Source organism: Sordaria macrospora, chromosome 4, assembly GCF_033870435.1.
Source record: "Sordaria macrospora chromosome 4, complete sequence".
NCBI classification, from domain to species: domain Eukaryota; kingdom Fungi; phylum Ascomycota; class Sordariomycetes; order Sordariales; family Sordariaceae; genus Sordaria; species Sordaria macrospora.
The window spans coordinates 4973030-4997332 of NC_089374.1; the positions used below are offsets into that span (position 1 = coordinate 4973030).

Below are 24303 nucleotides of genomic sequence, written 5' to 3' on the forward strand. Positions count from 1 at the left end.
ACTAAATACTACCGCCATCCGATCCATATTTTTGACATCGCTGCGCTTGATGGAAAGGACAAATGGACAGCGTACCAATTCACCAAGAACGTCTACGACACCTGGATGCCCAAGCATTTCGAAAACATCTGTTCTGCCATCGATCAATTGCCGACGGACTTGAACTTTGATGTCCCACCGCTTGCCCAGGATTTGGGGACCTTGGTGCAGCAGCCGGATGCCAGCGGCGCTTCTTTGCCTGACGAGGGGGGCAGCGAGTGCCAGTCAAGCAATGCCGGGCAGCAGCAGGCGGTCATTCCAGGTACCTCATTCAGTAAGCCGAAGAGGAGGAAAGGATACGGGGCCGGAAGGCCGTGATGTGTTGTGTTGGCGGGCTTACCATAGCTAGATAGTATAGGATTTTTCAATTGACCGTCATCATCTTCATTCACACCTTGGCTACCTACTACTTTCGCTTCTTGCAAAGGTTTGTAGCGTGTGTGCGTGCGTCGGTATATCAAAAATCTTCAAAAATCTCAAATGCTGCTGCTCTCTCCGTCATGTTTTAGGTACCGAACTCCCCCTCCTTGGTGGCATCAAGCATGCATGGCATCAATCCCGTCCGGAGCCCGAGTCCCGACAGACTGGCACCAGACAGGCACAGCGCCGGAATTTATCAAACACAAAGTATGTAGGTGGACGGCTGGCTGGCGTGGCGTGGCGTGGCGAGGAAGGGAAGGGAGGGGAAAAGAATTGTTCGCGCGCATATATATGTATCATATGTATGTACAAATCTTGCGTGTGAAAATATCCTATGGTAAGGTAAGGAAGGTAGTCTCCCTGTCTCCTTTAGCTCGCTAGAAATCTGTGCATGTAGATAGATTTGTAGTAGTAATACGTCCAAGACTCCAAGTAGGTACGTTCACATTGGAGTTGGAGGTTGGTGGGAGTAAATAATGGGTTTGTAGGTAGGCAGGTATTTGATGGGTTGCTGAATGGATACCTAGATCATTGCATCTCTTCTTGTTGTGCTATGCTATGCTATGCTATGCTATGCTATGTGATGTGACGTTGCTTTTCCTAAGGTTGTATCTCCGTATCTTCTACCGATGCGGCTTCAGGTCTTCAATCGCTTATTAGACAAACCTACGACTACGACTACGACTACGACTATGACGATGACGATGACGACGTCCCCTGTCCCCTTTCCTACTGGGTCATCGAGATGTCTCCATCTCCGTCACCGTCTGCATCATCACCTTGATGTTGACTCGTAGCCAGAGCCTCGCCAGTGCCAGTGCCAGTGCCAGCTAACTCAGCTTTTCCCACCAACTCATCCATGGCCCCCTGCTTCCCATCCCCTGCTCCTGCTCCTGCTCCTCCTCCATCTACTGGTCCCGCCAGCTCATCAGGTTCATGTTGAACTTGAACCAAATTAGCCTCCTCCGAGTCATCAACCTCCACCACCTTCGCCATGTTCTTCCTCGGCCTTCCCCTCTTCGGCTTCGCTTTTAGCAAAACCTCCAGTCGCTGCTGCTGCTGAACAGGTTGAGGAGCACCATTCACGTCTGACACGACCTGTTGATGTTGAGCCTGAGTTTCCCGCTCCCAAGGAACAGACACCTCCGACCCCGCTTCGGAAACAGTACCACCAGTACCAGTACCAGCCATTTTCATCTCCTCATCATGATCCTGCCCATGCCCAGCAGCAGCAACGGAATTTTCAGCCAAGTACTGAAGCGTAAAATCCCCCCAGTCCCTTCCGCCCGTCTTCTCCACCAGGAAGGGGTTAAGTTCTCCTCTAAACCACCGCTCTTTGCGCTTGACACTCCTCTCTCCGCCTTCCAGCGCTGATAGTGCGGCGCGGGTTGTGCGCATCCTTTTTGTTCCTGTTCCTGATCCTCCCCCGTTGTTTGGCACCGTGCCTCCTCCGTCTGCGTTATTCGTGCCAACACCTTCGCTTACACTGAGCAAACTACTCATTTTCAGTCGTCTCCTCTGCAGACTCGATTCGTAGGCGACGATACTCCGCACGTAAGGGGCAACGTCTAGCGTGATGAGGGTCGTGGTGCGGTCGAAGACGGAGTGGTCGAGGTAGGCTGCTGTAGAAGAGTCTGAGGTGGCGATGGGGTCGAAGGCGAAGGCGAGGTCGATTCGCTTGATGGCCGGTTGTTCGGGAGCGGAGAGGGAGAGGGAGTTGAAAGACTTTGTGATTAGGCCGAGGGCAAAGGATTCGTTTAGTGGCTGGAGGGTATCAGTGGGTGTGGGCTGTTGTGTGAGCGCGGAGGTGCGCGACCGTAAAACGGAGCGAGAGAGCGATTTGATGGTTGTCGGGAGAGCAGTGGTAAGGGAGTAATGAAGTGTAAGAAGGGGCGAGTCGAGTGGCGTTAGACCGAGGACGAAGTCGTCGCGGGCTTTAGCTGGGAGCTCGGGAGTTGTGGCGTCAAGTGGCTCCTGCAATTTTATGGTTAGCGGATGCAAAGTAGTCGGAGCTTGATTCACTTACCTCGTTCAGTGTCCCAAACGACCGAGAAGAGCATAAATCCGCCGCACTGAGGGCATCAGCCAGTTCCTCAAACGCCTCAAGAGCCTCAAGCTTTCCAGCCCCAGAAGAAGGCATCCCGTCCGCCCATGATTCCAGTCCAACAGAGTCTTGCCAGCTCCCCATATCGAGACCCCAGGAATCCCAAGCCTGCTCCAGGATCTCTTCCTCCACCTGCCGTCCATCGGTAGCCTTATCCACCACTGTGTCTCGTCCGAGCCAGTTCATACCCGTGAGATACGTGCTTTGACTGACAACCCTCACCACATCTCGGTTCTCATCAAGATCACAACCCCTCGGCCACCTCGGGTAGTACCATTCAAAGCCCCCCTTCCTGTCACCGACGCCTATCTGGCACCAGTACTGCAGATCCGTGGTGGCGGCGCGGAGGTCATGACCGCGAGACTCATACAGAGATGCGACTGCTTGTCGTGTGAGAGCGTGACCTTCGTTAGCTGCTACCAATAACAAACGATCAACTGCCAGCTCTGTAGGTGGTGGGCTTAGTCGGAAGATACCGTGTAGTTTTAGGGTATGGAGGGGCAGCAGAGTCTCATCATTGCATGTCATGACGAATGGTCGTTTGGCTTGCGCTATGAGGGTGACAATGGTTGTCCAGAATTGCTTGTCTTCTTCGTAGAGAATGTCAACTTCTTCAAGGAGAATCAGGGACTGCCTTTGGGCCTTTCCGCTATCTTTCTTGACCTCTTTTGGCGCGCTGGTAGGTGGTGGCTTAGTAGGCTGCTTCGGTTTTGCTGCGGTGGTCTTGGGCTGGAAAAAGGCATTCATAGTTGCCTGCTTGCCGGATTTGACTTCCTCTGCAGTAGCATCTTCTTGATCGTCGCCAGCTTTGTCGGAGGAGTAGGATTGGTGCTGCTGGACGAGATGATTCCTGGTCATGTCGCCGATCTTTTCGAGCACATCCTTCCCGCTCCTTCGGCTGCTCGAGTTGATCTCGAAGACCTCAAAGTCAAGTTCTTTGGCTACTGCGTAAACGGCAGCTGTTTTGCCGCAACCATGAGGACCGCTAAGAATAAGTGTGTTGGCGATTTTGGAGGCATCTTTCTCGGACAGGTCCGTGGATTTGACAACAGTTTTCCTTGTGATGCCGCGAAAACCACTGGGGGTACAGTCGACTCCATCGTCCGAGTCAGAGTCGACCACGAAGTCGTCATCGCTATAGACAATAAAGTCGTCCAGCCTTTTCCTTCTCTTTTTTCTACCAGGGCCAACAGCCCTGCCTTTCTTTGGTTTGTCGGAGTCGATCGAGCCGGTTTCCACTGATTGTACCTTCAGTGCATGGAGCCAGTCTCTCAAAAGGAAGGCTTCATTTCCGGGCTGCAACACCTCATAAGCGTTAATAGGACCGTACTTTTGCGCCCAGTTGCTGGTTTCGCACTGAGACTGGTCAAACGCTGATAGGGAGGAGGATACAGAGTCGTAAAGGCGGGCAAGTTGAGGAGGTGCTTTCAGTTGGCCAGTCGCTTTCGTCGGCTTGAATGTCCTGAGTTCAGGCAAAATGCGCTGCTGTAGTTTTCTCCCGCTCTCGAAGTGCTTAGTGGGAAGTCGTAGCTCGGGGGGTGCAGGTATGAAATCGTTCGTATTGAAGTCGCGAAGTGCTTGTTTTACAGACTCGATTCCAATTGACATGCTAACCAGATTCACAATTGATTCTGCCTGGTCCACCTTGACTGACTGACCCTTGGATTTGCGAGATGGGAAAGGCAGTTGAATGTCCTGGAGCATTGGCTCATCTTCTCCCCGAACATGCACCATATCCTTCCACGGCCATACTGGGGGTTTTGCACCAGGGAACTTCAGGGGCACGTTGTTCTTGTTGAAGCCGAACTGGGGCATTCGTCCAGTGAAAGCCGTTGCTCGAGGTTTCTTTGGCGAGAATGGTGTAGACATGAAGACTTTCTGCGATGGTTCGCTAGGCTTGTTGTTCTTGGGTTCGGAAGGAGGGGGCGCAGCTGAAGACCCCTTGGCCTTCCCCGAGAAGAAGGGGTGTGTAGATTTTGAATTGGCGGGCTTGGACGCTGGAGGTTTCTTGGTCTCGGCAGATTTCTTGTTTCGCTGGTTGGCTGTTTGTGGTTGTTTTGGCGCTTTGAGAATAGCTTCGATCTTCTCGCCAACTCTAGTCCGTGTCTCGTCATCCGATTCGGAACTATACTTAATAGTAACGAGCTTGGACTCTGGCTTCTTTACGCGTGATGGTTGTACCCTCTTCTTCACTGTCGGAACTGATTCTTCGGTCAGCTCTTGTTGTTTCGGTTTCGGGGGTGACCCAATGGTTCCTGTTTTGGGATTGAATCGGAGAAGTTTCGTCGGCTTTGGGGGCTCAACATTGACAGCTGGAGGCGGCGGAGATGATCGGATGTTAACGTCGACCAGATTCCTTATGATGCCACTAACATCATGTGCTGGAGCCGGTATGGCGTCCTCGACCTCGACGTGACCTTCCATCCCAGTTGTGTCTTGTTGTGGTAGCTCTGACTCTTGCTGTTGTGGTTCTGCCTCTTGTTGCGTGGTTGTGATACCCCCTTCTTCCTGTTGTCCAGCATCGTCGTCCTTTGCCTTTCCCAATCTGACAAAATGGTTCAAGATTCCGGCGCCAACATTGGGCTTTGTCCGCTTCCTCGTCTTTGGTTTCTTCTGTTCTTCGTCATCTTCTAGCTCGGGTGACACCTTGCGGCGCTTACTCCGTCTCCCAGATGCCTTCTCCAGGGTATCATCCTCGACTTTCGGCTCAGCAGGTTCATCGATGGACATTATAGAATCCTCGGTCGCGTCTGGTTGATCGGGAACAGTAGGGGGTTCTATCGAAGCTGTAGGAGCAGGCTGTCGGTTCGGAGTGAAGAAGGGATGCAATGGCTTGCGAGCCGTCTCTGGAGAGTTGCCATTTTCGACCATGGCGAGGACGGCGACTGGTGTCATAGATGTGGGAACTGTTGACACTTTCGTTAATTCGTTAATCTCTGTAGCCGCTCTGAGTTATACAGACAGGAATCGTCATGGAGGAAATAGGAAGGGGGGCATACTGAAAAAGAAAAAAAAGAAAAAAGACGACTACCAGACACAGATCATGCTTATAAGTGGTGGTGGCAGTAAAGGTTAACGATGAGCAATGATGCGGTTCAAAATCGGTTCAGAATCACAAATATCAATCGCGAAACTTTGATGTGTTTAGAAAAGAAGCTGCAATGTCGAATTCAAGCGGAAAAGCGCATCAGGCTGATGTGCATCGGTTGCAATGGATGTTGAAAGTCCAGTCGCGGCAATGCTCCAGGTTGCCAGGGCCATTTCAGTGATGTTAAGGGTGACCGCGTTCTAACACTTTAGCACGCGTCTTGCACTGGAGCTCTTCGGGCTGGAGTCCCTTGCCGGCCGCATGCTTCCCCAAAGTCGTGTCGCACTCGCGCGCCCTTTCGGGTCTGCCCCACCAGACAAGATGTTCACCGAGAATTTGGTTTGCAAGAGCAGCCTTATCGTTTCGACTTATCAAGCTCACCTTGGGCTCACCGTTCCCGTCTCTGTCCCAGAAAGAGCCAAGCAACGCCCCACTTCACGTCCACGGTTGAGGCCCCCACTTAATTTTCAAAGTCTTGGCATAACTTTTTTTCAGATCGCAGTTCTTCTTTGGACGAGTCGCAGTCCCGCGCAGAGACCGCATCAGAGCTTCAGTTTGGATTTCGAGATTCAGTTGGGGACCCGGACATGTCAATACAGTAACACGCCAAACCTCCAACTCCCCTGATACTTCACGATACCTACCCCGTATTGTTTGCTATTACTGTTTGTCTTCCTTAAAGCGCATACGATATAACACAACAACAACAAAGTCACCATGGCGACCACCCTCCAAATACACAAGCCGTATGTGCTGAAGGCGCTGTCGCATCCTCTCGGCCGTCCCGACGGACCAGGAAAACACACTGTCGGCGAGGTCTATGGTCAGGTGTCAGGACCTGGATCCAAGAAGAGGAAACGCTCAGAGCTTGCCGTTGCCATTGACGGCGACTCGGTCCATCTCTACGATGTCAGTCTACTACTGGATATAGCATGGCCCTGGTGATGTCGCCTAGTAACTAACCCATTGTCCAGATCCCCTCGGCGCAAGCCATCACATCTTACCTCGTCCCTCCCCAGGCCTACTTCACCTGCGCCCCCTACTCCCTGCGATGGAGATCCTCTACTTCCAAGACCGCCTCTCGCTACACCTATGCCTCGACACAAGATTCTCTCTCGGCCAAGAAGGAGATCAAGCTGTTCAAGGATGTTGTCGCCGAAGCTGGAAACACCACCTCGACCACTGCCACCCACATCCACCGTTGCGCTAAGCCCATCGTCCATATTTCCGCCACCTCAGTACGGACCTCCAGAGACACCTTGACAAACCAAGATACCCCCGCCCACGACCTCATCGCCGTGTCCGCCGACGGCACTCTGATCAGCCTCGCCGGCGAGTCCCTTACCGAGAAGTGGCAGTCGTCGCCATCCATCCTCACCCAGGAGCTGCCCTCCAACGCTGGCTGCCATGTCGACTTTGTCCAGCCTGCCCTCGCGGCCGATGTTATCGATGGCATGTTTGGTGGAAAGAACGAGCTGTTCGGTGTCTTCCAGGAAAAGATTCACCGTCAAGGTTTCAACCCCGACATTCTTGTCCTCGTCACGTCGCCAGAAAAGTCCGAGTTTACACGCCAAAGATATTTGCACATTCTTGCCCTACCGACCGAGAGGGCCTCTCAACAAGTCAACCAGCAGAATGTCATTCCCATCTTCGCCGCTCCTCTTCCCACCAAGACCGGTGCCGCCAAGTTCCAGCTCGATGTTAGGTCGGGCACTCTGCAGGAGTTGTCCGAGGGCGTTCTTTACACATATGCTTTCAACGGCGGTATTCCCCGTCTCGAGAACAAGCTGGAGGTTCCTGAAATGGCCTCCTTCTTGCGCCTGTCCAAGACCTCAGTCCTTGCCGCCACCACCGACTCCCTTACCGTCTACAACCCCGTCTACCGCTCGCTCCAGGCTACTGCTCCCCTTGAAGTTGAAGAGGGCATTTCGTGCGAGCTTGTCACCTACCTTCCTAGCCGTGAGATCGCCGTTGGCCTTCGCGGAACCTCCTTGATCGCCGTCCAGATCGAAGCCCCCAAGACCCGCACCAGCAAGCGCCGCGCCGAAGGCCTCCTCGCCGATTCCATCCGCCGCGGCCTGCCCAGAGCTCAGCCTACCCAGAAGCGTGGCTACGTCGAGCTGCCTCCTTCGGCTATCCTTGCTGAGGCTCTCCCTGGCACCATGACCGAGGAGTACCTTGCCCAACTTGCGGCCGATACCGCCAAGGCTGACGAGTACCTGAACGCCAACAACCTGAAGGAGTTCGAGGAACTGCTGGCGGCCCAGTTCAAGATCCAGCTGAAGGCCAAGAAGGAGAAGAAGGATAAGAAGGACAAGGTCAATGGTGCTACCGAAGACAAGACCGAGACCTCGGACCTGCCCGAGTGGTCTTGGCCCTCCAAGCGCTCTGACTACCCTCAGGTCGACCGGCGCTGGGTCTTTTACGCCATCAGCCGCGTGTTTGCCTGGACCAACTCGAGCGAAAACCCCAAGGCCACCCACCTTTCCTGCCGCCTTGCCGAGAGCAGCGTGCTTAATTATCTTGTTGATGCCGGCCACCTGACCATCTCCAATATCAAGTCCGCCTTCAAGGAGGAGATCCGCGAGCTCGGTGACCAAATCGACAACGTCATCGGCGAGGAGCTTCCGGCCGTCCTTGTCGAAGTCGATCCGGCAATGGAGCTCCTCGTCGTCTACCTCTCCTCCACCCAGACCTCTCCCTCCGAGCTCGTAACATCCATCAAGCTCATCCTCAGCAGCCTCGACCTGCTCAACACCTCCAGCGCTCCCAAGCTGCAAGAGCTCGTCCTCCGTCCTTCTCCCAACGCCACCACCACCACCTCCGAGGCCGACAAGCAGCCCCAGGACAAGGACACCGAGATGACCGACGACGACGTGGCCATCACCAACCAGCTCGATCAAGCCGAGCAAGAACTCCAGCTCACCGAGTTCCTTGCCACCTCCTCCCCCCGCTACCCACTCCGCGCGCGCGGCCTCTCCGCCGCCTTCTCCAAGCTTTCCGCTTGCCCGTCCCTGCCCACGGTGCACACCCTCCGCCGTCTACTGACAGCCGAAGAAATCGTCTGCCTGATGAACGTGCTCCGCAACGAGATGATCAAGGACGGCTGGACCACGCGCTACCTGGCCGACTCGGAGTCGTCCGACGAAGAAGAGCAGGAAGCGCCGCCCGACGGCTCCATCAAGCTCATCGCCGATTTGCTCAGCCGGTGCATCGACGCCGTCGGTCTAGGCGGGTGGATGGGCTTCGACGCCATCTTGCGCTCCTGGGGCAGCCAGCAGGACGCGGCCGAGTTCTTCGAGGACTTCCAGAACGAAGTCAGCGTTGCCCTGGAAGGACTCAACGAGACTGTCAGACTGCAGGGCATGATTGGCGAAGCTACCAATTACGCCAAGAGGGCGAATTCTTCGCTTATTAATGCTGCTTCTAAGCCCAACAAGGCTTCTTCTGCTGCTGCTGCTGCTGCCGAGGGCGAGGGTATCACTACGACGACGGCGGTCGTGCAGCTGTCGGCTGGCCCGCTCCCGCTGGGTCTCAAGACGGAGGAGAAGATTGGTTTAGAGAGAGTACGTGGCGGTGGAGAAATTGTGCAGAGGAGTATGAGGCAGATTGGCATGTTTGTTAGCAAGAAGCGGAGAGGGTATGAGGTGCACCGCATCTCGGAGGAGGGGTTGCTTAGCAAGGGGAGTGGAAGACCTAGTTTGGTTGTTCAGGAGGCTCTCTGAGTTAAGCTTGGGTTTTGTGATGAACTTGCCCATGGGCAGAAAAAGTGCTTGTTGAAAAGTAGGGTATACAATATACAATAGATGGTGTTTTGATAATAGGATATGTTGTTTTGCGTACGCTAGGAGTGTGTCCCAGATCTGGATATGGTGAGCCATGCGGACTGGGTAGTCGTTTTAGGGTATAACATACTTATAAAGGAAAGAAAAGGTAGAAATGAATTTCAAGAGGAAAGATAAAGGGGATTAATAGCAACGCGATACCCGATGGAAAAAGGGGGGAAAGGATATAGCACAAGTATAGGTACCTGTATGTAGATTACCTAACTAACAGCTGGAATGGACACGTTCTACCATCCTCCCTTTCGAATTGTGATATAGAAGAAGCTATCATCACCATAGCTAACTGGCCTCTCTCGACTTAATATGATGATGCCCGGGTTCGCTCCCGGGTTACCATGACAGCACTTAGGTACCGTAGGAGAGCACTTACAAAACAGTTCAATCTACATATAGACGCGAGGCCAAAAAGTCTAGAGGAACCTATTACGTTCGACGTACGTGTGCTAATGGCATGAATCAGTCAGATGGATGGAGGAGTTTTTGATGAGTGATGATTAACTTGAGGTCTAGACTACCACACAAAAACCACAACGGGAGAAGGCAGGCCAGCAGCCTTGCCCGCTCGCACTGGTTCTGAGAATTTTATGTTGCAAGAAGTCATATTGATCAGAGCTTTCAGGTTTCCAATCGGTCTTTGGCCCCCAGCCATCTTCGCACATAGGTAGATCATATGCCCTTCGCCCCTGACTCCATAGAGTTAGTTACCTATTAGTGGCAGACAACTCCGCTCATCCATAGACTTGAAACTTACCTAGTCACCTCTTTGCCTCGCACCCTCGGTGTCCAAACTCGTCCTAGCTTCCAACCAGACTCGGGAGAATTTCCTGTTACACTGCGTGGTGGGCTTACAACCTGTTACAGGAATGGAAGTACACCCGCCTGTGGTGTGATGTGTAGAGGCAGTACAACTGGATATAGAATGGAAAAGCTCACCTACAAGGTATTTTAACCGCGCGTGCTTCATTCAAGCTGTGTGGAAACATGTAGACTATGTTTGTGTGTTCGACGTATGTTGATAGCCGGTGGTACTTTGCGATCATGACTGCCGACATCACCTCTAGAGTCGATAAGAGCCGCTCGAGGATTGTAGGTAACCGTGAGTGATGAGCGAGGCTCAAGGAGATGATGGGTTATTCCAGAGAATAATTCCGACTGCGAGACAGCTGCTCGGTTCTTGTGACTGGTTGTTTGCGGGGCCGAGAAATAAGGCAACCAGTGAGCCAACCGCCAAATGACCCAGCTTTTAATTGTTTGCTCGCTAATGTTAGAAAGATGAGGCTTCATCGCTTCAGAGAAGATATGTCGTGTCTAGGACTTTTTATGAACAGAAGGGACAAAAATATGAGTAATACCGGCAAGTGACCCTGAGTGTCCCCCGTCGAGGCTCGAGTATTTGTAAGATCGTGATGTGATGTTTGCCCTTCCGTTTTGACGAGTGTCCAGTCCAAGATGGAGTAGTATCGATCACCAGATGCCCCGACTCCCAAACGAGGCTCTGGCAGAAATGGCCTGACAGCTCGCAGTGCTCACCCGAAGCAATACAGTTGGCCCAGAACCGTTTTTGAAAGCGAAAAATGTGTGAATCTGCTATTTCGTTCGGTGTTCCGAAACGGACGGACCCGGTAGAGGTATAAAGGTACCTAGGTAGGTAGGTAAGCACGGCTTGACGACAAGGTGAAGAAAGAAAGAACAGGTGGACTCAACTTCTGAGCCTCATTGATCTGTCACACGTTCTGCAGAGGCCGAGTTTGGGCCAGGGCAGGCTATGCGGACGTTTCAGGAAATATAACAAAGACCTGTTATTAGCACGGCAGTCTCATCCTACCTACAGTTCCCATCAAGGTAAGCAATGCGGCCCTGGTGCTGTCGGAGGTTATACCGACCAATGACCTCTCCCTTGGAACCAACCTCTGTACAATCCAGATGGGAAACGCGGCAACGTAACGGTCAAAGTGCACAAGTAACGATATCGATAACCTGATGCATGGACTGTTACTGAGGTTACACACTTGTGTGTACTGCATGTGTCGTAACCACACCACCAGAAGGTTAAAGTTGCCTTTTTCTTCCCCGTGCTCTCTCGTCTGTGCTTCCCCATCTCATCCCGTCCTTCACCTTGCTCCCCCTCTTGTAGGTAGATGAATGCCAAGTTTGCTTGCGCTCTCGATGATAAGGTCAAGGTATGTAGAGGCGGCTCGCCTGCTTGAAAGGATATGCAATTCCAATGCACTCATTCTAACTGCACATTTAAACCCTGCAGGATAGGTATGCAAGATGCAAGTTATTTGCTCTTTGGGTCGGTCATCAGACTTGGTGATGACCCCGACATCCCGTACGGGGCTGGGCCCGGGGATAACGCCCTTCGGTTGAGGCTTGGAGTGAGGTGGAGCTATTCCCATTGCAGCCATCGGTGATATCCATGTCTCCCAACCCTCCTGAAGTCATGTCGGAAATCGGAACTCGGAATGATAGTCGGAGATGTCCAACAGTGAATGGAGCGAGTACACTAGAAAGTGAAATGGAATGGCATGAAGAAGCTTTCTTTTCTTTCACAGCCACGCAAAGATCTGGGGAAGCAGGGGGAAGAGAAGAACGTTGTGACCTGCACAGCCCGACGGGACCGCGAGAAGTACACTACTAGCGCCGGTGATGCCGGGTGCCGAAGCGGTGCCGGCTGGAAGTCTCTACTCTCTCTGAGTGAAACTTTTTGCCGGTCGAGAAAAGGCACGAAGGTGTTTATACCATGTTGATGGGGATGATGACTCGTGACCTGCGAAGCCCCAGGGTCAAATGTCATGGTGAAGAGTGAAGAATGGAAGTCGGGAATTGAACCCTGATTTTTCTTTCAGTGACACCAGAGATAGGTACCACAGTGATACCTTACTGTGCCAGTGGCGCACCTACCGTACTATAGTATCTACAGCACGTTTCCAGCGCGTGTTTCGCTGACTGCACTTGTAACAGCGCTACTAAAGGTCAAAGACCCCTCTCTTCCCAGACTTCCATCCCCTCTGATTGGTGCACCTTTGCCCCTCCTCGTTTAAACCAGCCGACCAGCGAGCGTCTTTTCAAACGACGTCACCGCGTCCGACTGTTCTTGGCAAGACATCAACACTTCCCGTCCCCGACCATCATTCCGCGTCCCAAAATCAGCACGACAGGCCAAAAACACGATATCGACACGGGCCATGTTGCAGCGGCCATTAGATCCAGAATCGGAATGTACTCGAGCGAGTATGAACTATGGTGGACCATGGAACGGCGAAATTGCCCTCCTTGCATGCATGCCCGCCCGTCAGCCCGTGAGCGACATTGCAGCGGTTCCAGCTTCATTCCCAACGGGTTCAAAAGACGGGTTGAAGCAGGAACGGCGTCAATCGCTTCCGCTTTTCAGTAAAGGTCGGTCGTTGAAACACGGAAAACAAAATGTTCGTGATACTCGACCAGAGAGGTGATGCAGAGTACATATCCGATGGGCGTGAGGCGAAATCTCGTCTCGGCATTTTGGGGTTTTGTCGCCTTATGATGACTTGACTTCGGTGTCAAAAGGTTCGCCCTCGATATACTTCCTGACTTCCTAGGTAGGCACGGTAGGTAGCTTTCCAGATCGGTGGTCATGTTTGTTCAGTACAATTCATGGTGCACTCACTCATGGTGTCACCACCGAGTCGTCGCTGGTTCGGGTGGTTCGCGGTAAACGGTAGTCCCCTCGGATTCATCTCACTCACTGATCTGACTGATCTGGCTGATACCATAGAAGAAACAATCTCGGTCGAGGGACCGGGAGATGGACATCAATGGTGGTGACCGAGGCGACCCTTTTGTATTTGATTTTCATCTCTGCCTCCGCCTCTTCTCTGTCCCTCCGCGATCACCATGAATCACCTTCCTCTCTCACACATACATATCAAGGATAACTTATGACATATCTCCTCTGCCCCTCCCTCCGGTCTCCCCCTTCCGGCCCCCTGCCCTCCCTCCCCTCTCAGGATTGCAGCAGCAGAAACGCCATACAAGCCATGCAAGCCATGCCAGCCCTCGCGATATTCCTCCTCCTCGATTGCTGATTCGCCCTGTATTGGTCATTTCATTGCTACCCAGCCTGAGCCAGACAGCTACCCAGACAGCTACCCTCCATCACATTCACGGCTGCCCACACACACGCAGAACACGGTGACTGTCTGGGTGACCATCCATCCAGCCATCCAGTGGGAATCGATTACCACTTCTTGCACTCTGCACCTGCTTGGCCCGTCACCTTTCGTCATTGGTTAAACGCGGGACAAGATCTTCCCAGCCCAAGACTTTTCTGATTCCCAACCTCGACCTGATAGACCTGACAAGACAAGACCTGACAAAGCTCTTTTGCTCTGCTCTTCTCACCTCCCCAATCCAAAAGCTCCTTCAGTCTACTATCCACACGCTTTTGCTTTCCACCGGTCTTTGTTTTTCACCATCTTATTCTGACCCTTCATCAACAATCGCGCGGTGTCTCCGGCGCTACAAAACTACCAAGAACTGGTTTACGAAAGAAAAAAGTCTTGGCGCTGCTTACAACCCTTGTTCAAGTTCGGAAAGATCAACACTGCCCAGTTTGGTCATCAGGGTCATCGGTCTTGGTCAACAAGGGTCCTTCAAATTTTGACTTCTCCGGTCGGTCCTTGGCACGACACCTCCAGTCTCGCCGATTACATACCTTGACATACCCAGAGGCGATTACCTACCAAACAAACACATTTGTCTAGACCATTCCCCGGGCATCCTACCCTCCTCTTAACTTTTGTCATCTGGAGAATTTCTGTGCGAAACACACCATCGAATCGCTGTTTTACACTACAACCACTGACAGTTTCCACAACCGCCGCCTCCGCTCATAGCACGAGAAAGAGAGAGAGAGAGCTAACCCACATATCCACTGATTGTCCCCACGTGGGACCTACATCATCATCAACAACCTACCTAACCCTATCCGACTGTTAAGCGGCTCTCGATTTGATCAATCCCGATGACGGTTCCCCCGGGCGATTCCTACTCAAACATCCCCACTGTCGAGTCCGCCTACGCCTACGCTCGTCAGTTACTTCGCGATGTCAAACGGGCCAATATCGAGGCCGACGCGCCCCAGCCCCTCAAGTGGATGGAGGAGGACCTCACCGGCCTGTACAAAGCGCTGAAGAACCTGCACGTTGAATCCCAAGATCAGGACTCGGTCCTCAAAGACACTTCGCGCGACGATAACATTTACGCCAAAAGATTGGCGTCCGCCGTCGAGGACAGCGACGAGGCCCTGCGCGAAGTTGACGATATCCTACACCAGTATGGCGATGGACGTGATGGAGTAAACGACCACCTGCAGCTAAGGCTGAACCTCTTGGATTTGGAATCTCCGACTCGAAAGATCTCCAAGCTTCTCGATGCCGTGCAGGTTCATAACCCCGAGAATGCCCAGGAGGTGTTGGACCATACCGATGGCAAGCAGCTGGACATGATCAAGGACAAGCTGGAACGGGTTGCGACGAGAATGTTCCAAAACCGAGCAGGGTCTCCTACCACTGATATGAGGGAGGATACTTGGCAGACCTTCAAGGAGGAGCTTGAGAAGGAGGGGTTTTCGCCCGAGATCCTGAAAAAGAATAAGGTTAGTGCAGTGGTACCTGCTGTGAAGGGTTCCCTGAGACAATAGGGACTAACAATGGAAACAGGAGGTCTTACGAGCGTATATCCGCGAAATCGAGGCCAACCAGTCCCCTCAGTACGGTTCACCGCCGTCCGTCCGTGGCCTGCTCGACTACCATCCCTCGTCCAACGGGCAACAGGATAGTCCAAGGTTTCCAGACTACGACCCAAACGTACCACAAGCCCTACAGCCGTACCACCATCACCGGACCACCCCTGGTCTCAACAGCCAGTACAGTTACGATGTTCAGACACCAGACGCTTCAGACTCAGATTCCAACAACGGGTCCCAAGCAGGTGCCTTGATCTCAACCCGCGACCTCATGGATCTTGACAACCACAACCCCGACATTCTCGCTGCCCGCATGGGTTCCATGCACCTGGCCCCCTATCCCACCGGAAACAAACATCATGCCTCTCCAGGCACTTCACCCAGCAAAGGACATTATCTCACATCCGTCTCTCAACCGCTCGCCATTCCGGGCTCCAAGTCGCAGCAGTCCAGCAACGGCATGCTTTCCGCGTCTCCCTCTGCCCAGTACGGCGCATCACCTCGCTACGTCCCACCGCTCGCTATGCCACCCTACCCAGATGCACCTCCTTCCCAAGGACCACCAACCACGGCAGAATCCTTCATGTCACCTCCCCTTCCCTACACCGACAGCCCGTCCCTCATGCACGGCGGCAGCTTCCCTTCTTCTGCGCCACCAATGGGCAACGACATTCTCAACCACAAGCCCACGCCTCGGCAATACACCCGTCTAGCACCAGACGGCAAGGGTAAAGATATTCCCATTGACGCGAAGTGGACCCGCATCAGGCGCAAATTGGTGTCTCCTGAGGTCCTGGAAAAAGCCGGCGTGCGCTACGAAGCTCGTCCGGATTTTGTTGCCATCCTGGGAGAGCTCACAAAGGAAGACATCCTCGAGTTTGCTCGACAAACGACGGAAGTCAGGAACGCAAGGAGGTTTGCTGCTCAGGGGAGACACAGTACCTGGCCTACACCCGAAACGACTAGTGACGGGCGCCGTCGACGCAGAGCCAACCGTCACTCGGACAGCAGCGACTCCTCAGATAGTGATGATGACGTGAGCGACGCATCCGCTGCTTCCAGGCGAAGGAGGAGACATCGTCGGAGAGCAAGTGATGCATCAACCAATGCCTCTTCTACCAATCAAGCTGCCGGTCAACCGGTGATTGTTTCGCCGCCAGCAAGCGTGAATGGAGATGACGCAAAGAGCAGTAGTATTACCAGCCCTACCAGTACTACCGCCCCGAAGCCGATTCTGAAGAACAAGAACACGAACCATGTCCGATTCGGAAGGGATGGCCCGAAGGAGATCAGCCCCGGGGAGTATGCTGAGCGGAAAAGGCGGGAGGAGGAGCGCGAAAACAGGCGTAGAAATAGGGATCCAAGCAGAGATGACCGCGATCGCGATCGCGATCGGGACCGTGACCGCAGTAGGCATCGGGATGATAAGGACAGGGACAGAGACAGAGACAGGGACCGTGATCGGGATCGGGATCGGGATCGAAGCCGAAGTCGTCTGCGCCCACGAGACTTGGCTGCGGACCTTGGAAGAGACCGTGATAAGGACCGCGACCCTTCCCGTTCGAGGAAAGACCGGGACAGGGACAGGGACAGAGATCGCGACCGGGACCGGGATAGAGACAGAGGAGACCGGGACAGGGAGAGAGAAAGGGATCGCGACCGTGACCGGGATCGAGGAGATAGGGACCGCGACAGGGACAGATCATATCGAGATGGCGGCGGCGGCGGCGGCGAAAGGGATCGCGACAGAGACCGAGACCGAGACCGTGACCGTGACAGGGAAAGGGATCGCGATCGTCCGCACCGCTCCTCCCGCCACTATGACCGTGGGGACCGTGGTGATCGTGATCGGGATCGGGATAGGGAACGGGAGCGCAGAGAACGGAGCGATAAGTCGAGCAAGAGCGCACTCATTGGAGGCGCGGCCGTTACGCTGTTGAGTATCTTGACCGAGGCTAGTCAGCATCTGTGATAGCGGAAGAGTTGGGGAACGCGAGTTTTATGGGATTGGAGGCGATACTTGGGTTTGTTTAGGATGGACATGTTGGATATACCACGGGTTTCTTTTTCATGACGATGACGACAACAATGGATACCTAAAGTGTAATGTAGATGACAAAAACGAATGATGATACCTATATATGACTGGATGAATGAAGAGTCAAACTTGGGTAGGTACGCGGCAATGTTGGTAACGAGATGATAACGACTGAAGAATGATGAATGCAGTGGTTATCGGAGTGTCGGATGAATGATCAGTTGGAAAAAGAAGAATCCAAGAGAAGGAAGTTGGAGGAGTCAAGTTCGCCAGCTGCTGTTTCGGAAACTTCTGCTGCGTAAGTATGTCAGGCAAGTGCAAGTGCAAGTACCTACTACATGGAAGTGTAGTCGGTACCTCTATGGAAGAATCATAATGGAGGGGGACGACCTGCGCTTTCCCAAACTGAAACCTACTTCGCTGGTGCTCCTGCCCATGCCGCCCGTCTTTACCCCTATTTATGGCAATCCCGTTTCCCGTCCCCACTTCAACTTGCAATGTTCGTACTTCTGAAACTGAACAGGCAAGAACAACCGGTATACCGATGTTTTTTCGTTCCTTCTGTTCCTGCTTGAACATCATAATGGAGGCGAACCCGACGTACCTACCTTACCTTCTTCCTCTCCATCCGTCCTTGGTTCCCCTCCATCAGTGCAAACGCTCTACAGGAACCCTCCCGATCCATCTGACAGGCAGGACTCATTCCGAGTTACTCAGTCGGGACAGATAGCCGTACGGTACGTACTGTAGCGCAATCTGTTTCCATGGATGGTCTTGAAAATCCGAAGATCTGAACTTGAATCGTAAAAGTGATCAAGATTGTCCCAAATTGCTAGTAAAGTAGAAGATATCGAAGAGCAAAAGCTATACTGAAATGCTGTGCCCTGCTCTGTGATATAGTACCACTACCCGCTTTTGCTTCCTTCCTACTTAGGCCAAATGCCCATGCTTGATGTTCACTAGGTACCCACCAATGAAAAGACCAACAGCAGGCTAGAATATCGCTCCACCCATCTCTCGTTACCTGGAATCGGTGTTGGTCTACCCGACGTACTGACCAGCCCACATAAGGTACCTAGCACGTCGTCTTTCTCCCCTGTCAATCAGCCCAGAGGCATGGTTCACACCCCCTTCGACCGTCTCGTAGTCCTACTCCTCCCTCCATACCCCTTCTCCTTCTCCGCCTTCCCTACAGGTCTCCTCATTACCCTTCCGACTAAACCCGTCGGGCCCCCATTGCCATGCTCTTCATTTTCCTCTACATCCCTACCAAGCACGTCCAAGTCTCCAATCGACATGCCAGTCTTCTGCTCCTGTGCCGTGTGCTGCTTAATGGAGGAAACGGTGGCAACGAGATCGGTAGAGGTGGCTTCCTGGTCGCCATCGCCGAGCTTGGAGAGCAACTTCTGTCGGGCTTTGCGCGAGTCGACGTCCTGGTAATCAATTTGCGTTGGTGCTGGACCCCCTTTATCGTCTTTCTTGGAGGTGCGGGTTTTGCGTTTTGTGGTATTAGTGGTCGCTGGGGAAGTGTTGGTCTCCTTCCGTTGAGGGGAAGCTCGGGATTTAGTACCTTGACGGCCTGGTTCAGCTTCAGGAGCATCCGGTAGACCCTCCTCGCTTGCTGCTGAGACGTTACTCAACGCTCTGCCCAGAATCTCCCGTTTCCGTCGACGGGGTTTGCCGCCGGTGACGGAGCTGTCATCTGAGCGTACGGAGACGGCTTCGCTTGGGGCTCTTGTATCCCTAGTCAAGGCCCTGGCCTCTGTTGCTGCCTCTACCGCTGTGATGGAAGTAGACAATAAGTCGACCAATCGATCCGTGACCTTTAACTTCTCGGCCTTCTTCTTTTCCTCGGCTTCCTTGAGCAAGCGGCGGCGGAGTTCTTCAGCGGTTTCGCCTGGGTCTTCTATTGCCGGCTCTTCCTCCAAGGCTCTAAGCTTCCTTGGTGATTTGGACTGCTGTCGTATGCCAGGAGCTTCGTCGACGACTGGCAACTCGTCTTCGCCGGGGATGGGGAGATCATCGTCCTCTGCAGAGTCCCCGTCGTCCGAACCTGCTATCTCGCTTTTTATCCTGCCTAGCGGTTTTCGCGCTGGTTGCTGTTTTTGTTGGTGTTTTGAAGAAGAGGTGGGCTGGGAGAGGTTGGAAATGTCTGCTAGTGGTGCGCCGGCTGCTGCTGCTGACTTGTTCTTTCCCGGGGTGGTATTCGCCGTGCTTGGTTGTCGCTGACTTGGTGCTGTCTCGTAGCTATCGTGGGACTCGTCTAATGACGTTGCAACCGCGGGAGTCGCCTTGGAGTTCTTAGACTCCGAGGCTAACGATCTCCTCTTCTCTCGGATAGCAGAGGTAAAGTCTGAGACGTCGACGCGGCTGCGTGATTTGCTTGCGGTAGCAGCAGCAGCCGGTCTTGGAAGTAAATCCTCGTCGACATGTCCCATCTTCGAGGTCTTCGGTTGTTTCTCCGTACCCTTCTCTCTGCCTGCTACCTGGCTGTCCTTTGACGCCAGTGGTTCCTTGGAACGGATCTCCTGGTTGAGTTCGGGGAAGAGAAAGTCCTCGATAGGACACTTGAACCCCGTGGTGATGCACCTCCACAACCATTCTGCCCTAACGATCGGTACCTTCCACCGTAGTGCCATTTCGAGTTTCTGTTTCCTTATGACAGACATTGACGGCGCCACTAGTACCGACACGTCTGCCGTGAACCTCTCTTCGTACCGAGCACCCAGTTGTCTAATGGCTTTGTCCACATGGTTGAGGTCCACGCCTGTGAACCCTGCCGTCGAGATAGAAAGGGTGTCGAAGTCTGGAACGGGAAACGTGGGAAACGGTCGGCCGAGGACATGTTCGTTGGGATCGAAGAAGTACTTCTTGTGTAGACACCGTTCGATGTAAAATTCGGTAATGATGTAGACATTGTCTGGAAGACGGGGATGGCTGTCTTGTTGGGAGTTCTGTGGTACGACGAGGAAGCGGTGCGACATTTGTGCGCCAGAGGCGGACGCGCACTCGTCGAGGGTTTGACAGACAACGCCGCCTAGGGAAGCGACGGTGTTGGTGAGGATTTCGGCCTCTTTGGGTGCAAAGCCGGCTACGTAGAAGCAGCAATAGGCAAAGATGAAATCGTAATGGGGTATGCCAAACGAGGAAAGCCTTGAGCCCTGGGTGTCTACCGATTGTGCTGGACCAGAAGGCTGCTGCTGACTCGGATCACGTTGAGCGGGGACTGAGGGTGGCGGTTGTGCTTGGGAAGCTTCGGTGAGGGGAGCCGGGACAGTGGCAGCAGACGATGAAGTGGCCGCCGGAGGCACACCCAGGATGCTCCCCCACAGACTATCCCTTTGGCTGTTGAGCTTGATACTAGCGGTCTTTCTCAGCTTTCTCCTCCCGGCTTCTTGTCCCTCGGCGGCGGTTTCCCTTAGTCGCTTGCCCAGGGAGGCAATCCGGCCGCTTTGTCTGTTCCAAGCGCCCACTCCCCTTTCGTTTTGTGGCAGGAGAGGATCGTAGCACTTCTCGTCCAGAATCAAACCACGCTCGACGCAATCGTTGACCCACTCGACCGTCACAGTCCTGATGCCCCAGTTATGAGCAGCCTGGTACTTGCGGCCTTCTGGCTTGCAGACGACGAGGTGGGTGACGCGACGGGTCAAGTCGCCGGTATAAGTACCGCCGCCCTTTTCTACCATGTCGATGATGTGCTGGCGCTCTTCGGCTTCCATAAACCCAGTCGAGCAGATGAGGAGTTTTCGTCGAGGTTCGATTGTGCCGTCGACTAGGTTCGGTTCGCCGCCGCCCGTTTCGAAGGGTTTCATCTCCCATTCTTTCTCAAGGGCGATAAAATCGATGTCGGCATCTTCTACCCAGAGCTTTCGGATGGCTTCGATCCAGCCGGCGGCCATGGCCTTGACGTCGGGACGTTCCTTTGCGACATGGCGGTACTTGGGGGTATCGTAATCACCGACGATGAGGTGGGTGCAATCGGGGGTGAGGTCGTGTTTGTGCTTGCCGCCGAGTTCGTCGGTTTTGCAGGCGATGTCGTTCTGTTGATTCAAGAGTCAGTTATGTTGGCTGTCAAGGCTGTCGAAAGCGAGAGAGACAGGAAATCAGGTACTGTACCCTTAGTTCTGGAGAGATGCTGGTGCAGCACACGACGACGCCCTTGAGAGGATGGGAGGGATCAAAGAGGACATTATCGGGGTCTGACGATGGCGATCCGGCGCGCGATGAAGACGCGGCATGGTTGCTCATTTTGTCGCATTGGTTAGGTTGTCCTGTTGAAGAATTGAAGCAAGCTGATGTTCATACGGGAACTCCAGCTGGTGGACCGCGAACACCTCTACGGCTTGCAGGCAGTGCACTACTTTACCACTAACACAGCACCGCGTCGCGTGGGCACCTGACTGCGAGGACCCCTGCACCTGATAAGGGAACTTAGGTACCTACGGTAACTGAATTGTGCGACTTTAGGCAGAATCCCCGGGTTAGGGTTGGGCTCTCACCGGCGCTTCATCCCATCTGGCTGGCTGTCCATCTTCCGTCCGACTCTCTTACAAACCACCAACACCGTACTTTGGTGCTGCCAGGCAAAGAAATAAACGGCTCATTCCATCTCTGGCTTTGCATCATAGTCATATTCAACGCTCCCAGCATATCCTTCTTACCACTCCCGTCGTGTACATTTCCGTTTTGCAACAGCAGCATGGGGCTATCAGCAGCTCCTCGTGGCCCTACCCAAACGGCGGCAACCTAAGGCGATGGATGAATGGTATCCAGCAATATATTACACGAGCTCAAACATGCCCTTTTCACTGACGATTCACGAGCTTTGTTTAAAGCCCAGTGGCTCTGATTCAGCGCAATGAGATCAGTGATCATCAGCCTATGCCAGAATGGCATCTTGTTGCGCCTTCTTTTCTTCTCACAAAGCTGTCCTCGTGGGTTGCTGTTTATGGAATATTCCTATTCTTCTTGTTTTTATCCATCTCCCGTCAACATGGACTTTTCAATGTCCAACACATCACATTTCGATCTCATAAAACGTCAACCATCATGACCCGCCTCTCACCCGCTTCATCCTCGGTCCTTTCCGTTGCTCACTCCGCATCTACTGGACTCCCATCTGCAAATCTCGAAAAGTCGGGCTCGACTAAAAGTTGAAAGAGCTTTTTCTCAGGAACCAAACGACAACTAACAACCCATGCTAGTTTCTGTGGCCTGTGTTCAATTGGATACCCACCTTCCTTTTTGATCCAAGCCTCTTGTTGCCTTATTTCCCTCCCATACAAAGTCTCGAGCTAACAAAGTGTCCAACATTTGGATTTTAGGCAGGTACACACATACCCGGATGCAGGTACCCTGCGGTCCAGATCACACTGCTACTGGCTCTAGTCCCTGTCACGGGCATCATCTCCGTCTCTCGTCCCGACTCTCTGGATCCGAGAAGGTCAGAAGGAGGGTAGGTAGTAGCAATGCAACCTGAGGCCCCTCGAAACCAACAGGAATTGCAATGAAGATATCAAAGGCCCGGGTCAGTTCCGGCAGCAGACCATGTCTTGTGTGTAAAGTCACAACGGTCAGGGGCAAGGTCCATGTATCGGCCAGCCAGTCATTTGAGATAGCCATGGCTCTACTAAAACGAAGTGTTGCCATGTTGACTTGCTACCCAAGCTCAAGACATTCTTCCACCATGCATCCCAATCACCAAAGTTCAGAGCCACCTGGCTGTTTCTCATCATGCCTGTCAAGTTTGCCATCAGCTCTGGCGCTCTGTCGCTAGCGCTATTGCTCTTCGGCCATGGCCACCTCACCAAAGCAGCAAAGGACCCGGATACTACTTATATTTACTTCGACAATATCCCATATATTGCCAACGCCTCCAATATTATCCCGATGTCCCGCGTTGGAAGCCGCCTTTGCAGACCCCATCCGCGAGGACATTGCCAGTTTCACCGGTCTAGATTGGACAAAGCCGCACCCCAGGAGCCCGCTGCCAGGCTTTACTGCCCATCTGCGGATAGCGGACCACGTGCCTTTTCCGCCCGCTGTGAAGGAGGAGAATGCCATAATCGACGTGGCAGCTCTCAACAACGGCATCCCACCGTCCATGAGAAAGGCAGATGGTCTCCCCAAGAGCATGCATCCCTCGTGGTTCATCTGCCAGCACTATTATGTCAGTGACCTGCCTGCCGCAGTCTCGGACTTTGCGCACGACTGCTCCTTTTTGCCGAGTCAATGTCAGAAGGACTTGAAAGCCGACATGGTTGCGAACTGGGGAGCATACGCGGACGAGCTGAACGGTACCATGTGCGGCGGATGGACCTTTGACACCATCACGCCAAGCTGCCAAGAGGCCCTGGGATTTGTGACAGCAGATGTGCTGGGTAAGTGGTCCTGCATACCTTAGTATGTATCGAGTTTGACGTGTCTCTAATTGTTGCTTTCGATATGTGTACTAGGTTTTGATGCGTCCTATCTCGAAGATGAGGTCGGGGCCAGAGATGCGACAGTGGATCAAGTCGGACGCTATTCATGGATGGTTGGCGACGGTTTCCAGGAACCAAGCACAAAGACAACGTACTATACTGCAGCCAACAGGACCTGTCTGGTCGCTACTGTGTTTGGGTACAGTTCTGGGTATAAAAGTTCAGTCCAGCCGAGAGTGGAACTTTCATGTCTTCGAGGCCAGTGGGGGACGACAACGACCCAGGCCAAAGCCACTTCGTCTTCTTCTTCGTTGTCTTCTTCTTCTGCTTCTACCACCTCGACACCGTCGGATGACTCATCCTCAACGACATCGCCGTCTTCCGCTATCTCTGGGTCTAGTACGGCTGCGTCATCATCGTCATCACTTGTCACTGGCTTTAAACAAAACTACTACTACTTCCCCTGCATTGCCCTCGTCCACTATGCATTTTACAGGTATGTATTAACTTGCCAACTATCTCTTTTTGTGTTTATACACCTAGTAGTAGGCTTTAGGGTGGCAGCACCTCCAGTCACAGCAGGAAATCCAAGCTAACAAATTTTTTTTCTTCTCTCCGT

At 53.2% G+C, this 24303-nt stretch overlaps 6 protein-coding genes across 6 annotated transcripts; 3 read left to right on the plus strand and 3 right to left on the minus strand.

The window, feature by feature from the left end:
- Positions 1 to 997: 997 nt before the first annotated feature.
- On the minus strand, positions 998 to 5673 carry SMAC4_07880 (uncharacterized protein). The gene is made up of 3 exons (XM_066090707.1): positions 5592 to 5673; positions 2486 to 5469; positions 998 to 2433 (listed from the first exon to the last, which is right to left on the minus strand). Exons 2-3 carry the CDS (start codon positions 5456 to 5458, stop codon positions 1189 to 1191), a joined length of 4218 nt encoding a protein of 1405 aa, XP_065946986.1. The 5' UTR covers positions 5459 to 5469; positions 5592 to 5673; the 3' UTR covers positions 998 to 1188.
- A 520-nt stretch (positions 5674 to 6193) lies between these two features.
- On the plus strand, positions 6194 to 9427 carry SMAC4_07879 (uncharacterized protein). The gene is made up of 2 exons (XM_003345155.2): positions 6194 to 6560; positions 6626 to 9427. The coding sequence occupies exons 1-2, from the start codon at positions 6369 to 6371 to the stop codon at positions 9374 to 9376; spliced, it is 2943 nt and encodes a 980-aa protein (XP_003345203.1). The 5' UTR covers positions 6194 to 6368; the 3' UTR covers positions 9377 to 9427.
- A 547-nt stretch (positions 9428 to 9974) lies between these two features.
- SMAC4_13699 (uncharacterized protein) lies at positions 9975 to 10855 on the minus strand. Its single transcript, XM_066091551.1, has 2 exons — positions 10248 to 10855; positions 9975 to 10183 (listed from the first exon to the last, which is right to left on the minus strand). The coding sequence occupies exon 1, from the start codon at positions 10778 to 10780 to the stop codon at positions 10457 to 10459; it is 324 nt and encodes a 107-aa protein (XP_065946987.1). The 5' UTR covers positions 10781 to 10855; the 3' UTR covers positions 9975 to 10183; positions 10248 to 10456.
- A 564-nt stretch (positions 10856 to 11419) lies between these two features.
- SMAC4_07878 (uncharacterized protein) lies at positions 11420 to 17466 on the plus strand. Its single transcript, XM_003345154.2, has 3 exons — positions 11420 to 11676; positions 11757 to 15134; positions 15199 to 17466. Exons 2-3 carry the CDS (start codon positions 14502 to 14504, stop codon positions 17194 to 17196), a joined length of 2631 nt encoding a protein of 876 aa, XP_003345202.1. The 5' UTR covers positions 11420 to 11676; positions 11757 to 14501; the 3' UTR covers positions 17197 to 17466.
- A 601-nt stretch (positions 17467 to 18067) lies between these two features.
- Positions 18068 to 23649, minus strand: SMAC4_07877 (uncharacterized protein). The gene is made up of 2 exons (XM_003345153.2): positions 21379 to 23649; positions 18068 to 21302 (listed from the first exon to the last, which is right to left on the minus strand). Exons 1-2 carry the CDS (start codon positions 21508 to 21510, stop codon positions 18384 to 18386), a joined length of 3051 nt encoding a protein of 1016 aa, XP_003345201.1. The 5' UTR covers positions 21511 to 23649; the 3' UTR covers positions 18068 to 18383.
- Positions 23057 to 24280, plus strand: SMAC4_13700 (uncharacterized protein; the record flags this gene model as incomplete). The annotated part of the gene is made up of 2 exons (XM_003345152.2): positions 23057 to 23642; positions 23718 to 24280. 2 exons carry the CDS (start codon positions 23057 to 23059, stop codon positions 24278 to 24280), a joined length of 1149 nt encoding a protein of 382 aa, XP_003345200.2.
- Positions 24281 to 24303: the final 23 nt, after the last annotated feature.

Coding starts and splice junctions, on each gene's coding strand:
- SMAC4_07880 (XM_066090707.1), bottom strand. CDS start 5,458: ATGACACCAGTCGCCGTCCTCGCCATGGTCGAAAATGGCAACTCTCCA. Junction 2,434..2,485: donor CGTTTGGGACACTGAACGAG/GTAAGTGAATCA, acceptor ATAAAATTGCAG/GAGCCACTTGACGCCACAAC.
- SMAC4_07879 (XM_003345155.2), top strand. CDS start 6,369: ATGGCGACCACCCTCCAAATACACAAGCCGTATGTGCTGAAGGCGCTG. Junction 6,561..6,625: donor ACTCGGTCCATCTCTACGAT/GTCAGTCTACTA, acceptor CCCATTGTCCAG/ATCCCCTCGGCGCAAGCCAT.
- SMAC4_13699 (XM_066091551.1), bottom strand. CDS start 10,780: ATGAAGCCTCATCTTTCTAACATTAGCGAGCAAACAATTAAAAGCTGG.
- SMAC4_07878 (XM_003345154.2), top strand. CDS start 14,502: ATGACGGTTCCCCCGGGCGATTCCTACTCAAACATCCCCACTGTCGAG. Junction 15,135..15,198: donor AGATCCTGAAAAAGAATAAG/GTTAGTGCAGTG, acceptor CAATGGAAACAG/GAGGTCTTACGAGCGTATAT.
- SMAC4_07877 (XM_003345153.2), bottom strand. CDS start 21,510: ATGAGCAACCATGCCGCGTCTTCATCGCGCGCCGGATCGCCATCGTCA. Junction 21,303..21,378: donor GCATCTCTCCAGAACTAAGG/GTACAGTACCTG, acceptor TTGAATCAACAG/AACGACATCGCCTGCAAAAC.